We start from the raw sequence: 20,051 nt of genomic DNA, 5'->3' as shown, positions 1-20,051 counted from the left end.
CATTTCACCAATCCTGTCTTCCATATATTTTCTAACCAGTTGTTAAACATTTAGTTTGGGCTGTGGATCATATTGTGCAATGTCACATTGCTAACATTTGTATGTGACGATTTACAACACAACATTTGTATGTGAAATTCAGAGGTAACAGAACCTTTGGGGAAGCCCAAACCAAGCTAATACTATGAAGAAAATTAAGATCTAACCAAGACTCCTCAAACATTCAGTGACTCTCTTTACTCAGAAACTGAGTCTGAAGTGTTCTCAAAACAAAGAAGAGGCCAGATGTGGTGGTGCACATCTGTAGTCCCAGCACTGGAAAGGCATTGGTGGCAGATTGCTCTAAGTTTGAAGCCAGCCTGGTCCATGCAGAGTCCAGGTCAGCCAGGCCTAAGAAAGAGACCCTTTCTCAAGACAAACAACAAAACCCAAAACAAGGAAGAGGGTTTGTGTGTGGTCAGTACTCAGGACAAGCCACAGTACTGTACAGACCCCGAGTCAATGAGTCTGTAACTCTCAGACCTGTAGAGGATCAAACTAGAGCTAAATAAAGAGAAGCTGCTTTCCCCGCCACAGGACAACAGATGAAGTCAAACACTGCCCTCTCAGGCCACACTGCAACACTCAGTCACCCAAATGCCATCTGAGCGCTTCTCTGGCATTCTCAGACACGTAACCATCGTAATTTCCCGGTATTATAATTATGTTTATGTTTGTCCTCTGCTAGACTAGGAAGTCTTAGTCATCCTTTATCTCTGTGTTAACACAGTAGCTGGAAGCTAGCAGGCCACAATACAATCAATAGATAGCGAAAACTTTGTGTTTGATGAACTGCTGTCTAAAACAACAACAACAACAACAACAACAACAACAAAGAGAAGCAGAACATAAGCGCTGCGCCATAACACGAGGCAAGCTTTGTAGTCCTCTCAAAAGCAGAAGGCTGAGTCTAGAAAATAATGTAGAGATTACCTAATTCAACTCGAGGGGACTTGACTTACTCAGGCTGTACCCGGACAGTGACCAGGCTGGCTAGAAGGCCTTCCTTCAGCCGCACCCACACCACCCCTTCATTAGCCTGAAATGGTAGTATACATGTTCATTTGCTGGGAGGATGAGAAACATGATTAAAACAGCATATTCTGAGAATGCAATCTCATTATAAGTAAATGGGGGTTGCAGCAAGGGTTCAAAGGCTAAGAGGAACGAGTGTGTGTACCACTCTTAAAAAGAACCCAAGATCAAGTCCCAGCACCCATGTCTAGCAGCTCACAGCCATCTGTGACTACAGTTGCAAAGGCACCTGACACCCTCTTCTGGTCTCCTTTGGCACTGCACTTAAATGTACACACACAGAGACACATAATTCAAACTAAAAAATAATATAAAAACAAACTATGGGCATCATGCTAAGAATTAGTCACTTGATATAACAGTATTGTGTTCCCACTAAAGCTATCAGACAGTTACCACTGGACAAGTTAATCTCAAGAAAATAGAAACACGTTCAGGCAAAAACTCAGCCCAAATGTCCAATGTGAACAGACTATCCAAAAAGAGAAAAAGCAAAGCATGCTATAACACAAATGGACCTTGAAAACATACTCAATACAAAGAGGCAAACGTCAAAGGCTGCACATTACATCACATTGTGCCGACAGTGTGCGGAGATGAAAAGCTCTGAGTGGGTAAACCCAGAGTCGGCAAAGGGGTGGCGGGGCAGGGGTGGAGAAGGATGCCTATGAGCACAGGGTTCTTTCTGAGGTGAGGGGAATTCTGGAATTAGACAGTACTGCAGCATGTAACACTGTGAGTTAAGTAAAACCACTACCTATTCATCGTGCATGCGTGTAGTGAGCATGTGCTACAGCTACATGCGGCTTGCAGAGGTTGGAGGCTGACTTGTGGGAGTCAGCTCTCTCCTTCTATACATGCACCCAGGGTCAAAGCTCAGATCAGACTCAGTGGCTGAGCCAACTCATCAGCCAAAAACCACACTCAAAATGTTGACTGTTGGAAGAATTATGCATCCATTCTTTGTTTAATGAAAAAAATGGAATTCCTCCTTCTAGGAGCTAACAACCTAATGGGAGGAAACAGGAGCAGTGAACCAAGATGCATAAGGACCAGTTGCTTCAATGTCATGTGACGTGAGTTCTAGAAGTCAGAGGAGGAAGCACATGATAGTGGTCATCTTGATGCCAACCTAAAGCTGTAGCTGTCAACAATGGCCTTATCAGGTGGCACAAGCAGTGATCGGGGCAGGGCCAAGTTGGGGGTGGGGGAAGCTCCTGCTTGAGACCACAGCCCTTGGGAAGATGTGAGACACTGGAGGTTAAGTATGGTAAGTTTCAGGGTTTCCATGAAAACTTGGTTGCTGTGGGACAATGGTCTATACCCTGTCACTTTTATTTTAAATAAACACTGATTGGCCAGTAGCCAGGCAGGAAGTAAAGGCGGGGTGACCAGGCAGGAAGTAGAGGCAGAGCAAGGAGAACAGGAGAATTCTGGGAGGAGGAAAGGGTCAGTCTGCAGTCATCATCCAGACACAGAGCAAGCAAGATGTGACTGCCTTGCCGAAAAAGGTACCAAGCCACATGGCTAACACAGACAAGTATTATGGGCTAATATAAGTTATAAGAGTTACTAAGAAGCCTGAGATACTAGGATAATCAGTTTATAATTAATGTAGACCTCTGTGTGTTTTCTTTGGGACTTAACGACTACAGGAATTGGGCAGGACAGAAACTTCGGTCAACACTTGGTTGCTACCTAAATGGAGAACAGTCTTCCAGAAGACTCCTGAGACCTCATTCCTGGAACCTGTGGATGTTACTTCACAAGTAAATAAATAAATAAATCTGTAGGCCTGATTAAGACTTTGAAGATGTAGAAATCAGTTGAAATATCTAGATGGGCCCTAAATGCAATTCCATACATCCTTCCAAGAGAGAGGCTGAGGGAGATTTGAACCAGAGAGAAGATGAGACCAGAGGTAGACTGGAGATGCAGCCACAGTCAAGGGATGCTGGCAGTCAGCAATGCTAGAAGGGGAAGAAATAGATGCTCCCCCAGAAGCACCAGAAGCAGCACAGGTCAAGCAACATTTGGATCTCATCCCAGAGAAATTGGTGTTTTCTCTTCTAGGTCCTAGAATCTAGGACTATGAGAGAATAAGTTTGTTGTTTCAGGCCAAGTTTGTGATAATAGCTGCTACCAGAAACAAATACACTATTTTCCCTGGTCTCTAGTTTCCTCATATGTAATATGAGGGCAGGGTGCTATCTTGCAGATAGACGGTTTTAAGAGGGTAAAGCCAAACAGTTCTCATAAAGTGCCCGGCGAAGAGAAAGCGCTAAGGGAATGTGGCTGCCACCACTGCACAGGTTCTCAACCATCACGTGGTATGCGCCCACACCTTACCCCTCACCCCAGCCAAAAGAGCTCTAAGAACCTACAAGCAGACAGCCTGGGTTCCCCAGTCAGTTTCTGATTTAGACTCATGTCTCTGGCTCTCCTTTAGGTAAAGGACAGGGTCAGATCAGGGGCACTGGTTTTGAAACGTAAGGGCTTGCTTTAAAAATAAAAATCCTGTTGAGCCCTGTATAAGCTACTTATTATTGTGATAAAGCAGTGACCAGCTCAACTTAAGGAAGAAACTGGGTTTATGTGCCCACAATGGGGTAGAGGTAGCAGGTAGCAGGCAGCAGGCATAGTGGCTCAATTAACAAGCTGAGGGCGCACATCCTGAACATCCTGAACCACAAAGAGGACACAGAGGGAGCAAACCTGGAATGGCAGGTGGCTTTGAACATCAAAGACTGCCCATAGTGACATACTTCCCCCAGCAAGGCCACACCTCCTAAACCTACCCAAACAGTGCCATCAACCAGGGACCACGTATTCAAACATCTGAGCAAACAAGGGACAGACTCAGTCACACCACCACAGGCCCTACTCACAGAGTTTCTCATTCAGCTGATTCTTAAAAAAAATCCCCAAGTGATGATGAGGCTTTGGGTATAGGAACAAAAATCTGGGACTCTTTGGGCCAGTTAGCTCAATATTCCTTTTTAGGTGGATGTCTAAGATTCCCAGGGACTCCGGCAATAACTCACGGCTGCACAGGCTGAAATAGCCTAGGGACGAACTCCTTACCCTAAAGAGGGAAGGTCTGGCAGGGCGACTATGAAGGACATGGTGCAGGTTCGTTTTTAACTTTCCAACTGTGCAGAACAAGAAGTCTGAAACACGGCAGGAACAGGAAGACATGGCCCCCTTATCCAGCAGGCTGGCCCCATTTTAATTTATCTTAATCCCACCTTTCTGCTTCTCCACCAGACCCCTCCCCGCCATGCCCTCCTCTAGAAACACATCTAGGTGTCTCTTGAATTCATTTATTGGCCTTGCCAGGAGCAGCATAATACTGCCTTTGTTAGTCTCCTGGCCCAGCCCTCCAGCGGTGCTCAGCCTCCCTGTTCTGCTCCTCTTAAAAAAACATAACCGAGGAGTCTCTGGAAAAGAACCATGAGATCAACCGAGGCAAATTTACAAGATGGAGAGACACTCAACATTAAATGCTGGGAAGGACAGAGTCAAGCCAGCACTGGCATCAGCTGCACCTGCTTTTTGTCCCCTTAGTCTCTATTAGTTCCGAGTAGGAAATCTCTGCCGTACTGGATTAGAAATTCCAAATAAAAGGGACTTCAGGCTTGAGTCTTTCTAAGAAGCAGGTATTTCCAGATTCAAGAAAAGCCCTTGGTCTCTGGTAACAAGACAGACGAGGAGGTGGAATTTTGGGGCTGGTATCAGGGGATACTGGGAAGAGGAACATCACAACTGTGGTCCTCATGCTTCCGAGTGCTAGCTGGATGATCTGGGGCAAACCACTGAACACTGAACCTCAGTTTCCTCACCATGAAATGGGAAGGAACTGATCCAGATCTGTGGCATTTGAGCAGCAATATACACGGTCTTCATGGATCGGAAAATCAGGTTACAGTATCTCCCAGGCTCGCACCTGCCAGTCTGAGTCTGAGCCCAATTTCCTATAAAGTAGATCCAGAGCAGAACCACAGAACTCCTGAGGCAGGGTGGGGAGAGAATAGTGAACCACTTGCTGGTGATGCTGGTGGTAGGGAGAAGAGTCACATGGGAGAAACAAAAGCGCGGGTGTGATCAGAGATGATTGCTAACCATCATAACCAGATGGTACTGGTACGATCCATCACCTGCGCTCTCCCAGTAAGAACGAGCACCGAGGACAGCAGGTACACTGCAGCAGAGAACACCAGGGACACCAGGGTCATTAGCCCACCTCATGTGAGCTACTTGTATAAATCCACACGGCACAACACAGGATGTTCTAGCTCATAAATTTGAACCGGGGGTGCTAGGGAATGGCTTAGCAGGTTAAAGACCACTGGCTGCTCTTGAGGAGCAGCCACATGGAGGCTCACAAGCATCCGCAGCTCCAGGTCCAGGGGATCTGATGGCCTCTTCTGGCCTCCTCGGGCAAACAGGCACACACAGGTAATATAATTTATATATATATATATAATTTTATATTTATATATATATAATTTAAAAATCTAATTTTTTTTTTTAAAAGAGTTCTGTACAGGGGCCAGGAGATGACCCAGTCAGTAGGCGCCTGCCATTCAAGCCAAAGGACCTGAGTTTGGATTCCCAGCACCTACATTTAGGTTTAAACATCTTTTTTTTTCTTTTGTTAAATCATTTGATAAGCTGCAGATATCAACACATTCTAGGGAATCTAGGAGAAGGAAATGATATAATTATATTTTAATTTTTAAAAACTGCAAAGAAGGGGAGGGGAGAGGCGGGGGGAAGCAAAGAAAAATGTAGAGCTCAATAAAAATCAATTTAAAAAACAGCAAAGAAAACATTTAAACAATTTAATATTTTAGAAACATCTAAACAGTTCAATGTTTTATTTAAAAAAAAAAAGACAGCACTCAGGAGACAGAGGCAGGAGGATTTCTGTGAGTTTGGAGCCAGCCTGTTCTATGCAAGGAGTTCCAAGATAGCCATGGTTACAAATGAGACTGTCTCAAAAGAAAAGAAAAAGAAAAGAACACATTGGCTTATGTACCTACAAAAGGCTCTATACACACCACCAAGATGTTTAAATTTGTCCCATGCGACGAGAGCACACAGAGCTTTGAAGGGGGCACAGTCAGATGCAGGGCTTAGGACGAAGGCCTCTGGCAATCATATGGTAGGAAGGCTGCCTAGAATGGGAATAGCCAAGAATTCCTACAGAAATGACTTGCAATAAAGCAGGGATGATGTCTGAAGTGAAGCGGCAGATCCGTGAGACTGAGACGGGAGATATGTGAAGCATGTAACCGACAAGCCAATTAGACGCACAGAATGAGGCAGAAATCGAGGATGACTAAGAATTCACCTTACGAGGCTCAACTGACAGTGGTGACATCAGATGCGAGGCAGGAAGGATGGTTTCATGAGCTATTTGTCCTCTGACTTATTTGGAAGAGGCACTGGCAGCTCCTGAAAGGTGAGCTGGAAAATGACTCTGGCTGGCTATATCCGTCGCTAGCACGTCCGCCATGCGCTCACTTCTAGCCATGTTATGATGATGAAGCAGGGGATATCAAATGAAACCAGGCAAAAGAAACAAGGACCAGAGGGGGAGCCTGTTCCCTTGAAAGGAGAGCTAAGGGAGGAGCATCTAGCATGGGAAGCATTAGAGGAGGGAGGGGGGTTGTGGAGTGTGAGCACCCTGAGGCAGCCGAGCATCTCCCCCATGTGTGTGTTGGGGGATGCGTGTGTCTATCATGGCCTCCATGTAGGAGACAGTTCTCTCCTTCTACCTGGTGGGTCATGGGGTTAGAACTCAAATTGTCCGGCTCGGCACCAAGTGCCTTGCTTGCTGAGCCATCTTCTCATTGGTCCCCAGCTTTGAAAAAAATGGGATAAAGTCACTCTTCCTTATATAAATTCTATGAGGTAGGGACATCCAGATAAATACATGTAATTAAAAGAAAGGGGGAAGAAAGAAACTATTTTGGTGCACTGAGGACAACAAAGGGATCAGATTCATTTTTTCCCAGTTGGTGAAGAGCCTGTTCACTGAATGTCTGAATATACAGAGTTCCCTTGCTTCCTTGCTTTCTTCCCTTTCTTTCTTTCTTTCTTTTTTTTTTTTCTTTTTCAGTTTTTGGTTTTTTGAGACAAGGTTTCTCTGTGTAGCCTTGGCTATCCTGAAACTCACTCTGTAGACCAGGCTGTCCTCCAACTCAGAGATCTGCCCACCTCTGCCTCCTGAGTGCTGAGATTAGAGGTGTGCACCACCACCACCCAGCTTAGACTCTGCTTCTGATGCTTTAGAAATACTAAGAGCCCAGGAACTCTCAATCTGTAACTGAATGGAAATCCAGCCTTAGAGATAAACCACCAAGAGCATGGGGAGTCTTACGCTGCAATTCATTTCAAACAAAGAAAAGCCGGTTTACAATCCTCTTTCGAGGATCCTGGTAAAATGAAGTGGTATGGTCCAGGCAGAAGCTGGTGGTACAAGCTCCCCCAGAGGCTGAGGCAGGAGGACCAAAGTTCAAGGTCTGTCTGGGCTATGGAAGAAGTTTAAGGCCAATCTGGGCAACATAGCAAGACTCTTGTTATAAAAACACAAAGCAAAAAGGAAAGCTGGGGACCTAGCTAGACTCATTTAGCATGCTTGAGGCACTAGATCGGATCTCTAGCACTGAGGGGTGGGGAGTGAACCAGAGAGCCACTTAGAAGGAAAAGTGACAGCTATCAGACTAGTGTTCTGGGTGCAGGAGCCAAGCGGGTTGGCCACTGCCTGTACAGCTCCTTGAATGCCCCCTGTTAACTTAGAATTGGAGGCTGAAACTCAGGTGGACAGAGAATGCGCCTCCAGGGGACACCCTCTGTGGATTCAGCTCAAACTCATGAGCCAACCCCCAATAAAAAAAAACCTACTTTGCCTTCTAAGAACTTAACTTTGGGGCTGGAGAGATGGCTGGACAGTCAAGAATGCCCTTGCTCTTCCAAAGGACCTGAGTTCAGTTCCCAGCACCCTGTCAGGTGGCTCACAACCACCCGGAACTGCAGCTTTAGGGGATCTGACACTCTCTTCAGGTCTCTGTGGACATACCTGGCACACCAACCCCCCACTCACATACAAACTCTTAAAATCTAAAATTTTCTCTTAATATCTACCCTAATATCTGAATACCCAACTCCAATACTTCAGGCCATTTGAAAACCTTCAAGGGAGTTACTGATGTCGAAGAATAAACACATATTCTGACTTTCATGGCCTCCAGCCCAAAGCATTCCTTATTCACACTCACATCACTCATATCTATAGTTTAAAAAATTATCTTTAACACAGCTGCAGCTCCTTCAGAACCTTTGATGCTGAGTTCTAACCCTGACCCGGAGACGCAAAGCACAGCAGAGTAAAATAGGAGTTCGGGATATTTTTTCTTTTTCTTTTCTTAAGCACTAGGGATTACACTTAACTCCACATGGGTGCTCAGCAAACATCCTACCACTGAGTATCCTATCGATCTAGCCCTGGCCCTCTCTGGAAATCTTTGTGGGGAGGGAGAAGATGGAGGAGAGGCTATTTGAGACTTGGAAGGTTGGAAGGAGAGTTTCAGAAACTCTAAAAGCCTTGTTAATATCCAAATCCCACCTTTGAAGCAAAAAATGCCCTACTATAAGCTAGGGCTTAAAAAAAAAAACCATCAGTTCCAATAGAAAACAGAAAAGCACAGAAAATACAAACATAAAAATTGACAGTAGGAGTCGGGTAAGACGGCTCAGCGGTAAGAGCACTTGCTGCCATGCCTGATGGCCTCCTCAGTTCCCAGGACCTACACACACCGTAGGAGAGCTGAGTCCTGCAAGTTGTCCTCTGCTCTCCACACACATACTGTGCTGTGGTGTGTGCACACCTGTACACATATGCATGGGCACTCATGCAAATAAATGTAATTTAAAAAAAACAGTAATCATTTTTTTCTCCCCAAAACTAACACAGCAGACAAACATCCTCAGATCACAAAGGGTATCTTCGCACCCCATTTTCCCCCAATACCTATCCCAGGCCTCCAGACTGTCTGCTTTCTTTTTTCAGATAGTTACTATCTAGCCAACAGGTAAGTATAAGCGCTCTGGAGACTACAAAGAGGAATACATGTGATCCTGAACCTCTGGGATTCATCTAGAAGATAGACAACATGCATGGACAACTATGACACAAGAGAGAAAGAATAAAAGCCCAAAGAAGGCTACATGAATTATTATGGTACTCGCAGCAAGGGAGAACTGGACTGATCCTATTCTGGTAAAGGCGCTGGAGATGGAGTATGTGGACAATCTAAGTGTCCACACCGAATGGAGAGAAGACACAAGACAGGGACAGCAAGGCGTTTAGCTTGGCTGGAGGGGAGGGTATGTGCAGCAAGAGTGGAATGTGAGTCTCACTGAGTGCTCAGTAAATGCCAGGCATGTGTGCTAGAAGCTTCACACACTTAAGGTTCAAAAACACCCCAGGAAGTGAGTGGAGCAGTTGACACAGACTGCAGAGTGTGGCAGAGAGGACTTTGCAATGCAAGACGCCGGGGCTGACAAGCAAAGCAGAAGTTCACCGAAGCGACCAGTTTGTGTCAGGGCTCTCTACCAGCTCTTCCCTCTGTACCACCTCTCATCGAGCAGCCCTGACACAGAGAGCAGAGGACCAGGTAGCGACAGGAGGTTCTTTCCTACTTTGGAATACCACTGGCAAGAAGACATCTACCGAAGCCTTACTGGGACACCTGAGTGAGGGATCCACTGAGGAGAAGAAACTAATTCCTTAACTACAGCCTATCCCCGCCTCTTCCCACCTTGGCCTGGAAAGCTTAAACCTGCTCATTGTAAGCCATGAGGAGGACATGGCTGGCAGAGCAGAACTGACAGGAAGTCATTTCACCAGCCTAAGGTTACCATTAACACTCTGAGCCACTGCCTTGAGCTAATTCTTGTTTGTTTTTGAAGTTTGGTTGAAATGTCACAAATGGAAAATTTCAGTAAAGCACCCCAGTTAGCCCCAAGACTGGACACACCTGGTGCAGACCCGGCAAAAGAAACTACTTCATTAGTAGGAGAGGCAAGAGCGAAATTTACATCTGAAATCTGCCTGCAGCAGGAGAAAGCACTGAGGCCAAAGGGCTGTCTGTTTTTACAGCTGTGTCAGGTCCTGGTTCTCACTCCTCCCAACACTCAGGAGCACGGCGAGGGCCCAAGGAGAAATGGTCTCCAGCTCCTCAGCTGCAGCTCAGCCCACAAAGGTTTTTAAGAACCAGTTAATGAAATAAAACAAGACCAGATGAGGTGGTATAATGAACTTTATTTCCACAGCTAATTTATATGTTTAAATCCCAAATATTGAAATATTGGTGCTTTTTTTTCCTTTTAAAAAGTCAGAACACTAAATTATCGATGTGATTTTTGTAACCTCAAATTTAATAGTTGCTTTTTGTCCTGGCTTCACCAATGACACATGAGTCTGTGCCATGTGCCACCACAGCTGGGCTTCTTAGAAGCGATGAAAGGCAAAATTTCCCCTTGTATGAGACCAGAACTCAAATACCAAATGAGTTCTTGATTGGAATTCTAGTTTCAAAGGAATTCTTGATTAAAATTTCTGACTCGTCATCAGTTTGCAAGAGACGCTTTTGGCTCTCGATCTTTGCCACACCCATCCACTCAAAGTAATGGCTTCTAAGAATTCTTTGGCATGAGAAAAACCGCCACAACATTGACTGGCTTTTACTTTTTTCAGTGACTTTCCTTACAGAGGTATACCTGGAATGCCAAATAACACAGAAAGATTTGCAAATTACCACCTTCAAATTTGGATGTTTTTCAAAGCTGAAAAGAAACTCGGCAGCCATGTAGTCAGCACCTTGGACCTGCTTCTGTCCACTGGAGCACTGGAAGTCAAGACTGGCCCACTGCGGAAGAACCAGGCCAGGCTCTCTATCCACGCCATCACTGCCTGTCCCAAGCCACGTGTCCCAGTGCTGCAGGCTGAACGCTACAACTGAGAGCCCCCATACCTGCACACTCTCAAAACATACAGGGTCAACACACAACTGCCTTTCCTATAGAAAAGGTGCCTGTTTATATCATCAAGTTAGAAAGGGGGGTGTCAAATATAATAAAAAAGCAACAACAGTAATTACCCAATTCTTCTAAATTTCTATTTTTAAAACACCATCTTTCATGTACAGTTTTGTAACTAAGCCAGAATTGGGCATTTCTCTACGTGAAGGCAATTTAGGAGCCTATATTAGGAGAATCACTGGCACTGACAGCCTTATTAACACAGGCATAACCTGGAAGTTGTTGGAAGAGTGGACACCCTGAACTGGATGTGATGGTGGCATACCTGGAATCCCAGAACTTGGGATATGGAAGCAAAAGGATGACCAGAGATCTAAGGTCATCTTTGGCTATACAGTGAGGTCAAGGTCAGTCTGGGTTACACAGGATCCTATGGGAAAGAAACAAGAGAGAAAAACTTCTCAGGACCGAGGATATGGCTCAGCTGGTAGAGTGCTTGTCTAGCACCCTGGGTTCATTCCCAGCACAATGAAAAACGGGATGATGGTGCACACCTACAATCTCAGCATCTGGGAGGTAGAGGCCAGAGGATCTGAAGTTTAAGGTCATCATGGGTTACACGGTGAGTTTAAGGCCAGCCTGGGATGCTCTGGAAAAGAGAGACAGAGAGAAAGGAAAGAAGAAAGGGAGGGAGGGAGGTAAGGAAGGAGGAAAAGCAGAGTCCCTGTCCCTGTCAGAAACTCACTGAATCCCAAGTGTACTCTTAAGGTCACCAGATCAACTGTAGGTATACTACACCGCCTTAGAGGATGGCACACCATCTACAACAATCCAAATGCACAAACAGAGGGGAAAACATTAAAAGACTCCTGTAAGACTGTACCAGAAAGGAATGAATCAAGTACTATGTATCTAATAAGTCCCCTTAAAACAGGGTGTGCTAGCATCATGCTGTACACCTTTAATCCCAGCACTTGAGAAGCAACACAGGTGAATCTCCATGAGGCCAGCCTGGACTACATAGTAAGTTCTAGGCCAGTTAGAGATACCTAAGGAGAACTTATTTCAAGCAAACAAACAAACAAACAGATATAGCAGAAGCTGAAGTTTACTTTATGCCACCATTCAACTCATACTACTTATCCATTTGATGTCACCAAAAATAGAATAAGAGCTTCCTGCTCTCCTAAAGCTTACGATGGAGGAGGAGGGAGATTACACACAAAGCACACAGCGCAGGCGCAAAGTGCCAGCTGCTGTTATGTATGGAAGAGAAAAATCAGTGGGAGAGAGTGTAATTAAAAAATTCCTGTGGTCCAGAAGTCAGCGATTTCTGGATTATTAGGCTATTTAGGACAGGACAGCTGTGGCTCACATGGTTCTAGTGGCCCCAGTGCCAGCAGAAATCAGTCAACAAGAGATAAGCCAAACAGGTTCATTTAATGGAAGAGCCACTAAGGCTAAGGCAACACCTGGCAGTCTGCGCAGGCTTTGGCTAGCCAGAGGGTATTACTGGCCATCACTAAGAGGGTGGGTTGAGATGCCAACTCCAGCCTAAGTCCAATGTGTGCTGCCACGGAACTGAGTAGTAAACACTTGAGAACGTAGAAAAATCCAGCTGAATGAGTCGCTGAGTCTGCTGACCGCCCTCTTGACTGCAAAGAAAGCCAGCAGGCACGACAGTGGGAGAAAGGAAACAAGAACCAAGGAGGACAGCCACAAAAACAGCTCAGCAAGGCACCCGAGGGATGGCTTGGTGGTTAAGAGCACTGCTTGTTCTTGAATAGTACCTGGGTTTAGTTCCCAGCACCCACATAGTGGCTCACAACTCTGTAATTAATTAGGGGGTCCAGCACTCTCATCTGACTACCTTGGACTCCTGCATCTACGTGGCACACATACATTCACTCAGGAATAGACACACATGCAAGAGAGAGAGAGAGAGAGCGAGGGGGGGGGCTCATGACTTCAAGACGGGGATGATAAAATGTACAACTGATGTTTCATTTTCTCAGAACGAGCAGAAATGCCAGTGTCGTCTGTCCCCACGGGGTGTCAGGTAAATGTCCATAAAGACACTTAAAGGCAAACCCTTGTTTACAGTGCGCCCTACACAACAGTTCCTTCAAAGACATAAGAAAACCCTCAACCCAGGATCCCAAGAGGAAGCCATCACCTACATATAAGGTATAAATCTCAAAGATAGCAATTTAACACAAAGAAAAAGTACATGGGGTTGAGACAATAGCGTAAGAGTGTGTGACAACGGGCACTTTAAAGGTCAGTCGTGAATGAACACCGTGCAGCAGGGAAAGACTTCCACAACAGTGCTGGGCAGAGAGAGTTGCATGAGAGTACATAAATAATGAGATCATGTATGATAAAACACACACACACGCCTAAAACCAAGTACCACACGTTCTCTAAAGCTAGCAGTCATTTTACACACACACACACACACACACACACACACACACACACACACACACATGCGCACACAAATGTTAAGTTCTATATTCTCCTCTCTCAGGCTAATTACTGAATTTACTAAGGCATTTATTTTCAATAGGTATTTTCCCACAATCTTCTAGGTTGCTAGTCACCGGAGTTTTCTTTAGTTCCTAGGACTACAGGCCCCATACCAGATCTTCCCATAAGGACTAACTTAGAGAGTCAGGTATGGTGGTACAAGCCTATAATCCTAGCATTTAGGAAGCGGAGGCAGGAGGATCAGGAGTTCAAAGCCACCCTTCACTATACAGCAAATCCATGGCCAGCATACAGGAGTCCAGGTCTCAAAAAAAAAAAAAAAACAAAAAAACAATCAAGCAACCAACCAAAGAACTTAAAAAGGGAACTAACTCAACACTGAAATAATGTCAACGGCAGTATCCTTAAACTAGACTGACATCTGGTTCCCCATTCCATCCTCCCTATCACCATATCCTATCTTCTTCTGTATACAAGACATCCTCATACCAACAAACCACAATAATGTGCACAAGCCCATAGAGTATCCATGGTATGTCAGGCTCCCAAGAGGCAAAAAAAGGGACCAAAGCTCAACTGCCTCGTTGACGTTAGGCAACACCGCACAGAAATCTCAAAGCAGAGCCATCCTGAAGAGAGCGCTCAGACTCAGGTCAGACATTCTTCCATCACGGCTGCCCAGCACTGGCCTCTGCAGCCGCACTTACCCCCATCACTCTGCCTCGCTGCTCCACGTCTTCCCACATAAAGTGAACTATGATGCGGCACATGTACTTTCCAGTTCGGCCTTCCTGCTTCATTCGGACCAGACACATCCTGAGTGGAAGCAAAAGAGAGTCACTGGGGGAGCGCATTTCCTTCACACAGCTCATAGAGGAGGGATTTTAGCACCGCACACTGAATCAGAATTTAGGAGTGACCTTATGGCCTCTAACACAGCTGTAACACAGCACCCCCTCTCTCTCTCTCTCTCTCTCTCTCTCTCTCTCTCTCTCTCTCTCTATATATATATATATATATATATATATATATATATAGTCCATCTGATGTGTGCAGTTGAGAAAAACTTGTTCTGGGCAGTAGTGGAACACACCTTTAATCCCAGTACTCAGGAAGCAGAGGCAGGTGGATCTCTGTGAGTTCCAGGACAGCAGAGTCTACATAGCTAGTTCTAGGACAGCCTATACAGAGGAACTCTGTCTCAAAAACAAAAACAAAACAAAACAAAACAAAAAAAACCTTGTGTATTACTATTGGATCCTTCCTGGGTATTACATAAGATAATGTAAGCACCATGAACCATGAAGACAGGGCTACTTCGAAAGCCTTCCTCATACTTGGAATAAATCATAGGTGGTTGTTAGAAGATAATCAAGCCTGAATTCGCCATTCAATTGGGGATTATTGTTCACCACTATAGAATTTTTTCAACATGGGCAAAGAATTTTCCTGTCGGTATAGTAGTCACTAGCTACTTGTAGCTACTGAGCACTTTAAATATGGCTACTCCAAGGATTTCAAAGATATAGTAAGGAAAAGAATCATATTTCAAATCTTGCTGTCACATTGAAATATTTTTTCATATACATTTAAATAAAAACTATTACTGATTAATTTCAGGGGTTGGGAGATGGTTCAGTAGGTAAGAGCACTTGCTCTATAAACATGAAGAATGGAGTTAGAATCCCAGCACCCACATAAAAAGAAACATGTGGTGGGCATGCCTGTAACCGTCACATTAGGGGCTGGACATAGGTGGGCATGCCTGTAACTGTAACATTGGGAGTCAGAGACAAGTGAGGATGCCTGTAACTGTAACACTGGGGGCCGGAGACAGGTGGACATGGATGTAACTGGGGGCTGGAGACAGGTGGCTCCTGAGAGGTCCCTGGTCAGCCAGCTTAGCACAAGCAGTGAGCTTCAGGTACAGAACAATAGAAACATAACATCTTCATCTGACCTCCCACATGGTACATGTACCACCTGCACCCCTACCACCCTCCCACACATACATATCCCACATATTAAAAATTAACATTCTTTTCAAAACCACTTTCACTTCTTTTAATTTAAAAATGTAACTAGAAATGTAGAACTACTTATAATTCAAGCTGAGGCTTCTGGCTTTCTCATATACCAACACTCACATGCATAAACCCACACATGAATACACATGCATACACATAATTAAAAAATATCTTAAAATATTATATTTAATTATACAAAAGAATATAAACAAAGTTACTAACTGATTTTTCAAAGTGGTTCCTAATGCTATTCTTTTACTTATTTATTTTGGTTTTCTGAGATAGGGTTTCTCTGTCTAACAACCCTGGCTGTCCTGAAACTAGCTCTCGTAGACCAGGCTGGCCTCAAACTCACAGAGATCCCCCTGCCTCTGGCTCCCAAGTGCTGGGATTAAAGGTATGCATCACCACTGCCCAGCTCTAATGTTATTCTTATGACCATACTAATTTCTAATGTTTTGAACTAGGTATTAAGTGATTGCGACAGACTGGTCACATGAAAGACAGTCTCTGCTATAATTTCAGAATATCTTAGCTAAATTGACAATTCTATCTCCGTACAAAACCTGCCCATTATAATCAACTAAAAGGGGGCCGGAGAGAGAGATGGCTCAGTCGTTAAGTGTATGTGTGTAGGAATCTGAGGAAGTCAAGCCCTGAGTGACTATGTATGTTGACATAGGAATGGCCACATCTTGAGGATGCCCAAAGCCTCAGACCCATGGTACAATTGGCAAAGCCATTATCCATATGAGTCAGGCTCAAGAGAAATGGCAAAGCTTTTCTTGGGAGCCAAAGCATAGATGATTATTGGTGTTCCACAAAGACTAGCAACTGCAACTTCCTCCTCCCCAAACACCCTGAGACTGCTCAACCATAGAGACCTCCTACCGAGACTAGCTAAGCCCTCCCCAGTGCTGTACCTAATAAACACACTGAGGTTCCAGGTTGTGGTAAGAGCAGTCACATTAGAGAACCCCTGCCCATCCCAGCTTCACTATCCATGTGTCTGTCAGTTCTTTCACTTACTGTCCTACTACCATGCATATAATGCTACTGCAGAGAATCCGAGTTCAGTTCCTAGCACCAACATTGAGTGGCTCACAGTGGCCCTTAACAGTAGCTCCAAGGGATCTCATACCCTCTTCTGGCCTCCTTGGACACACACACACACACACACACACATCTTTAGAAAGAAAACTAGCCAGGAGTAGTGGCATCGGTCTTAAGTCCCAGCAGAGGATCTCTGTAAGTTCAAGGCCAGCCTAGTCTACATCAAGATCCTGTCTTAAAGAAAAGAAGGAAGGAAGGAAGGAAGGAAGGAAGGAAGGAAGGAAGGAAGGAAGGAAGGAAGGAAGGAAGGAAGGAAGGAAGGAAAGGAAAGAAGGAAGGAAAGAAGGGAAAAGAAAGTCAGTGAACAGGTTTCTGATTAGAGCAGGCTATGAGGACACACATATGCACATCCAGTACACAGGAGGTAGAGGCAAGGGGATTGCAAATATAAGGCCAGCTCAAGCCACAGAGCAGGACCCTGTCTCACTACGTTCCTCTGTAAAAGACAAATCTACAGCAACAATGGAATGATTCCATCTGACTTGCCTCAACATCTCTGTGAATGACTAAACTGGAAAAAGAAAACATACTTATCAAATGGGCAGATGACAAGCTGGGCAAGAGAACAAATATGCTACATGACCCAACCATGAACCAAAAATACCTCCACAAGTCTGTCTCAATGGGCTGCACCTTACAAGAATCGGAATAGGAAAAATAAAAAATAAAAAAGATCACTTGAGTCCAGGAGATAAAACTCCAGAGGTCCAGAGTATATGAATCACACCTACCAACATAAAAAGCCTTTAAAAATGAAGGCAATAAAACATGCTCAGTGTGGGTCAAGAGAATAATGATGCTGACCTCAAGTGAATGTGCTTTTAGATGCAACTGAAATATGTTTCAATGTGCAAAGCAATACTCTAAATCTGCTTGGAATATTAGCATCTACTGATTCTAATTTTGAGCATCATACCTGAAGAGACGAGGTTCCAGTCATATTAAAGAGTAAGATCTGTTCCACTGCACAGTAGTAAGACTATAGTTAACAATAAAGTCATATATTTTAAAATGGCTAGAAGAAAGAATTTTAAATATTCTTACTCAACAGAAATAATATGAGATGATGGGTAAATTAACGACCCTGGTTTGATTATAACATAATGTATGTATATGTCAAAATATTGTACAATCTATAAATATGTAATAACAATGGGTCAATTAAAAATAAAATTAAAATTAAGAAGATGAGTAAGGGAAAAAAGATGAGCAAGGAGACTGGCAAAGTGGGTCAGCAATAAAGGTACTTGCCAAAGAATCCTGAGGGCCTGCCCAGCAAGGACCTGCCCAGCAGGGAAGTACCTAAAGATTTAAGTCACTGAAAAGACAACTTCAAAATGTAGAAAACTGGCTTGTTCACATAAGGAGAATAAATGTTTGGTGAACATGAAGCTCATTTTAATATATAGGCAGTTGTGAGCAGCCCAAGTTGAGTGCTGGGAACCAACTTCAGGTCCTTTGTAAAAGTTGTACCTCCCTTAACCACAGAGCATCTCTAGACCCCAAGCAGTACCTCCCTTAACCACCGAGCATCTCTAGACCTGGAACAGTACCTCCTTTAACCACTGAGCATCTCTAGACCCCAAGCATGCAGCTTTCTGGCCAAAGGCTCATGGCTGATCTCAAGCAGATTTGCTGATGTTTTCATTCTATTTTTTAGCCTCTGAACCCCAAATAAGACTTTGAGACAATGATGAAAAGGACTGGACTACGGTATGCAACAGAGAGCACATTTCAGAGTAGAAACGCAGCACCTTCTCTACAAGACTTTTCTAAAAGTTAATCAAATTGTTCTTCCAGGCTCTCACCTGAAAAGACGCAATGTGTTTTGATGCTTAAGTGTCATAGGAGGCCAATTCATCAACAGCAATAGTGAGGTAATGGAATACTTCATTTATTTGAAAATTCTGTAGTCTGTTAATACTACAGACTGCCCTCTGGGGTTTAAAACACACAGATTTTTTTCAAACCATAAACTTTCTAACTATATCAACATGAAGGGAGGCGTTTGGGGTTTCACAGCATGGCCTGTTCTACAACCATTATAAGATAACGGTCAGCTCAATGGTCATCTGGGCTAAAAAGGAATACGACATGAAGGTACCCTCAAGCTGACGGACAGTGTACCCAATGAACAGAAACTGAGCTGCTCCTGTATGTAGGTAATGGTTGAATGACTAGGTATTCAGTGATGGCAAAGACATGAGTCTGGCTTTCAAGCCATGTGTCTCCTAGGAGAAGCAAAACAAGGCACATATAAACAACAAAAAAGGACTGGCAAGATGGCTCAGTGGGTAGGGGCACTTGCTGCCAAGCCTGACTCCCCTGAACCCACATGGTAGAAGGGGAGAATCAACTCCCAAGAGCTGTCCTCTGAACTACATGCACACCATGGCACATATGCACAGATGTGTACATACACATACAGAATAAACAGATAAAAACATGTAAAACAAAAGAAGGCAGTATCTCAAGAAAAATACATGTTGGAGATTGAAAGATTACTTTGGGATGTATGGGATCTGAGAAAGTTTGATGGGAAAGGAAACATTATATCTGAGACTTGGAAGGATGGGTTGAAATGAGACAGAAAAAAAGGCAAAAGGGCTTTCCAAAAGACAGAACGCAAAGAGCAAAGGCCGTGGAAGAAGTCAGCACATGTTAAAAGAACAATGACTATCTACAGCTGTGATGAGGGAGGGTATAAGAAGCAGGAAAGTGAAGCCAGAGGAGTGCTGAGCGGCTTTGAAATGTCATGCTCAGAAAAATCCGAGCCATTCTGGGCTCAGCAGTCAATGACGAGCCACTGGGAAGAAAAGATGTAACGAGATCACCATGTTGGCACTCAGAGCAGGTGAGTCATTGAGAAGTCAGCTCTTCCTCCAGTCTTAGCCTGCAACTACACATCTACAGCACCAAGGCTGGAGAGGGAGAAAGTGGAGGAAGTCTTTCTTCTGTGCAACTGAGGTCACTGTCTGGAGATACCAGACTGCCCTGCCTTTTGAGAGAAATATAAACAGCGACGTTTGTTAGACACCTATACCTAACTTTGGTGTTCCCAATAGTTTAGGAAATAATTTAGTAATACTAACGAAAGAAGAGAAAGTTCACAAAAACTCCTAAAATACTTCATCAAATTAGTTCAGTGGCTGCGTGGCCGATGCAAAGCATTTTAGGATATAAATACAATATAAAGTTCAGTAACAAATATCTACTTAGAAAACCAGAGTCAGTTTTCCTCTCAGCAAATGTACCAAAGGCTCCTGTGTTGTCAGGAAAATGGAAGATTCAGACCCA

General features: G+C 44.3%; 1 protein-coding gene across 1 annotated transcript in view; it reads right to left on the bottom strand.

The window, feature by feature from the left end:
* The window catches only part of Uqcc1 (ubiquinol-cytochrome c reductase complex assembly factor 1), an 87,156-nt gene that overhangs the window by 26,013 nt on the left and 41,092 nt on the right, over positions 1 to 20,051 (bottom strand). Inside the window, exon 7 of the mRNA XM_048431572.3 lies at positions 14,322 to 14,430. Within this exon, the coding sequence (XP_048287529.1) occupies positions 14,322 to 14,430 (109 nt within the window). The remainder of the gene's footprint in view (positions 1 to 14,321; positions 14,431 to 20,051) is intronic.

Source organism: Myodes glareolus, chromosome 10, assembly GCF_982192425.1.
Source record: "Myodes glareolus chromosome 10, mMyoGla1.1, whole genome shotgun sequence".
In the NCBI taxonomy this organism is placed as follows: Eukaryota; Metazoa; Chordata; class Mammalia; order Rodentia; family Cricetidae; genus Myodes; species Myodes glareolus.
The sequence above is the reverse complement of the archived record's forward strand: the minus strand, read 5'-3'. Positions and strand labels throughout refer to the sequence as shown.